General features: G+C 40.6%; 1 protein-coding gene across 1 annotated transcript in view; it reads right to left on the minus strand.

Annotated features, from left to right (window-relative positions):
* Positions 1-3,191: 3,191 nt before the first annotated feature.
* The window catches only part of LOC107138262 (purine nucleoside phosphorylase), an 8,472-nt gene continuing 7,729 nt past the window's right edge, over positions 3,192-3,934 (minus strand). The window contains exon 6 of the mRNA XM_015480867.2: positions 3,192-3,820. Coding sequence (XP_015336353.1) covers positions 3,603-3,820 — 218 coding nt within the window. The 3' untranslated portion in view covers positions 3,192-3,602. The remainder of the gene's footprint in view (positions 3,821-3,934) is intronic.

Below are 3,934 nucleotides of genomic sequence, written 5' to 3' on the forward strand. Positions count from 1 at the left end.
TGAATATCTCAATACAGCTCATCTTTTTCTCTCTTACTTTTTAATTTTATTATATTTTATTGCCAGGCATGATGACACATGTCTACAATTCGTGACTTGGGAGGCTGAGGCAGGAGGATTAAAAGTCCTAGACAGCCTTGGCAAGACTTTTAATCCTTCTTAACTTTGCAAGACTCTGACTCAAAAAAAAATAAAAAGGGCTGGGGATATAGCTCAGTGGTAAAGTGCCCCTGAGTTTAATCCCCAGTACCAAAACAAACAAACCAACAAAAATAGAAGAAAATTTATGCATGCATATGAGTACATATGAATTTAATAAACCCACTTAATAAATCTAAAATACTAAAAATGCCCAAAATATTCCATTCAAGTATCTCCAGGACATATTTTTTAATCTAAGTAGAGATCAGCAATAGGAAAGTCAAGCACCAAATGCAGCCTTCCTCTGGCCTCCAGTTATCTTTCTGCCAATGTCCCACAAGAACACTACATGCCTTGTTCTAGTCACAGTGATTGTGACAATGACCAATGAATGTACATAGTACTTTTTTGCAGGTCTGTGCTTTGGCTTACCCTGATGTGAAATCCTTTCTACCTTCCATCCTTTAAAACTAAGCTCAGGGGATGAGGTATTATTCATGAGTTCAATCCCTAGCACCTCCCATACATACAGAAGAACTAAGCTCAAATTTTTTTTATGAAACTTTCCCTACCCTACCCAATCTCCACTGTCTAGTGTACACAATCACTCCTTACTTTGGGTCCCACAACATGACTTATACCTACTTCATACAAGCCTTGTACAACAGGTACTTCATATCTTATAATTGTAGGGCAGCCAGGTGCAGAGGTATACACTTGCACTCCCAGAGACTTGGGAGGCTGAGGCAGGATTGCAATTTTGAGGCCAGTCTCAGCAATTTAGTGAAACTCTCAAAAACCTAACAAGACCTTGTCTCAAAACAAAAAATAAAAAGGGCTGGGAATGTAGCTTAGTGGTAGAGTGCCCCTGGGTTCAATTCCCAGGACTCCCTCAAAAATAAATAAATAAATGTGTAGGGCACTTGAGAGAAGTACCATTTTTATATTCTCAACTTAATATTGTTAGCTAATGCTATATAAAGAAATATTCAAAATACAGAAAAATGTCTAAACCATCTCATGAAATGAATGCAACAGTATATATCTAAAGGATGTATATATCTAAAGGATGCACAGTCCTGCCCTCTAAACCAGTTCTCAGAAACAAATAGATAGTAGCAGTTCCCTTAAAGGTCTGGGGAAGATTTTAGTGGTCAGTGGAGAGGAAGATGAGAGGAAAAGCATCCAGGATGCTTTTTCTTTAAGCAAGACTCAGCTAAATTGGTCAGTGACTAACAAAGGACTACTTGAAAGAGTTCTTCAAAAGCTTCCTGTTCCAAATACTTCTTCCATATTATACCACTAACAATTGAAATGTCATCACTAGGACATTAGAGGATCATCAGTCTTTTTCTTCCAAGTACTGGAGATTGAATTCAGGAGCACTTTACCACTAAACCACATAATCTGAGCCTTTTTTTAACTGAGACACTAAATTGTTGATGGTGGTCTCAAACTTGTGATCCTCCTGCCTGAGTTACTGGGAGTACAGGCACATACCACCATTCCCAGCTTTTTGGAGTCCAGCTCCAACAGGGGGTCTCAGGAGACAAATGGATGGTGAGGAGTCGGCGAAAGGGGGGTGGAGAAACAACAGGCACAAAAGTGAAGGTGCTGAATCCCAATCTTTACTTGTGAAGTTAATCATATATACTTTTCATTTTGGCAGGTTCACAGTACTTTGTGGTTACAAAACAGGAATCATTATTCAAAGAAACAAAATCGTAGCTACAATTAGATAAGAAGAATATATCTTGGCTTTTGCATAAGCAAGCATTTTTACTTTCAGTTCGCATTTTGCTTTGAGCTGTTTCTGCTTAGTTAGCTTTTAATAATAGTTAGAAATGTCCCAGACTATTGACCTATATACCTTGACTATTCTTTCTTGACTTACTGACTAGAATCGGTGCCACGGTTATGGCAAGTGGTTAACTTGAAAAGAGAGGCTACTAATTTTAATCAAACAACAGCAAGAGCACAAACCATTGTGCACAGGAACAAGAATAAGTTGCCCACTACTAAGCATTAATCTGTCTTCTTAACATTAATTCTTCTTCTCTAGATTTTAATTTAATTTCTCAAAAAACTTCCTTGACTGTTTTTCCTACAGGGGGTTTTTCATTAAACATTAACAATTTACGTTCCACAGCTGAATCATTGCATTTAGAGCAAACAGATTTATTCTTTAGAAGTAGTTGCATTTATTGGGAAGGTCATGTTTTTTCCTTCAAACTTAATGGTCATATGAGAAGTCGAATACTTCTTAAAGGAATACAAAAACAAACCAGCCCATTCCCAGAAACATACTGTGCTCCTCCAGAGGATGGACGCCTTGCCATTGCCTGAGTCAGAGGAGGGGCGCAGCACCAGCTGGTACTGTCCTTTCCTAAAAGGCACATAAACTTGAGAGGGCAGTGTGGTTTCAATCATGCCAGCCAGCTGAATGCTAGCTAACTGCATAACAATGCCTACATGCAGCATGACAGGAACGTTCTGATCAAGCAAAAGTGAAAGGACTACAGCCCAGAAAGCAAAGAGTAGGAAGAAAGAAGGGCCTCAAAGAAGCTGGGTATGAACTAACTTCAGAGGTTGGCCTGGACTGGCAGGAATCTAGTCAGCAGGGGGGCCACTGGCAGCAGACAAAAGGATGCTTGCCACTACATTGTCAGAATGTAGTGATGGAGAGTATGGCTACAGAATGCAAGAGTAGAGGGAAAGTAATGCAAGAAGAGATATGTAAGGGGCTTAATAAATTCAGATATTCATGAGGGTAGACAGGGAATGAAACAATCAGAAGAAAGGACAGAGGCAAAGACTGGTCTGAAGAAGTGGTCATTGAGTGTCAGAAGTTAGCCCTCCCTCAGCTTATAACATCTTTCAACATTTTGCTTTTTTCTTCATCCTTTGCTGCTCACACATCATCTTGTCCCTATTCTCAGCGACTTGTCTGAGAAGCAGACAGTCACGCGAGATATGTGGTCTCACACCTTTTCATGCCAGTGTTGGGCTGTGACCCAGCCTCACACCAAATTGCACCAAAAAATGAAAAATTATTTCATCTCTCTTTATTGTAAAAACATTATGATATTAATTAAATTCCAGGAGGTTCTGGGCTGGTCTTTTTTGGTCTCTAGTGCTTTAGGTGAGGCAGTAGTAGGAGCTACTGTGTGACAGTCAAAGGCCTATGTCAAACCATGGGTATATCCCCAGGTGTGACAGAGCATGGGCTCTGTCTCTTACAAAGAATGGAGGTGAAAACAAACTGCTCTGAGAAGACAATTGAGCAAGAGGATCTGGTACCAGAAGTATCTGGTGGGAAAGTGGAGAAGGTGAAGGACGGGGATCTTCCACTCCTTTCCTTTCTGCTATTATGGAAGGGTAGAGGCACATGACCCAGAAAAGGGCCAAAGAAGGTAGTAACTACTTGGATCCCATTAGCGGTTGGACCACTCCAGGGCTGGTCAAATGGCATTGTCACGGGGGGGAATGCTGGCCATAAGAATGGAGACAAACTTTTCCAGTTTCTGTGCAGCTTGTTTTCCAGTCTCTAATACTTCCTCATGAGTTGTCTTTTCCAGGCTTTCATAATCCATGATGACCTTGTTAGTGATAAGGGAGAAGCCAAAGACTCGAAGTCCACAGTGCCGTGCAACTATAACTTCTGGTACTGTGCTCATGCCTGATTTGGAAAAAGAGAGAAATAAACTGTTTGGAATCACAAATGACTCTTCCTCACCTTTGAGACTATCTTTTCTTCTTTTTTTTGGGGGGGGAGGGGTGGGCTGGGGTAGGG

The sequence above is a fragment of the Marmota marmota genome, unplaced genomic scaffold (genome assembly GCF_001458135.2).
Source record: "Marmota marmota marmota unplaced genomic scaffold, marMar, whole genome shotgun sequence".
In the NCBI taxonomy this organism is placed as follows: domain Eukaryota; kingdom Metazoa; phylum Chordata; class Mammalia; order Rodentia; family Sciuridae; genus Marmota; species Marmota marmota.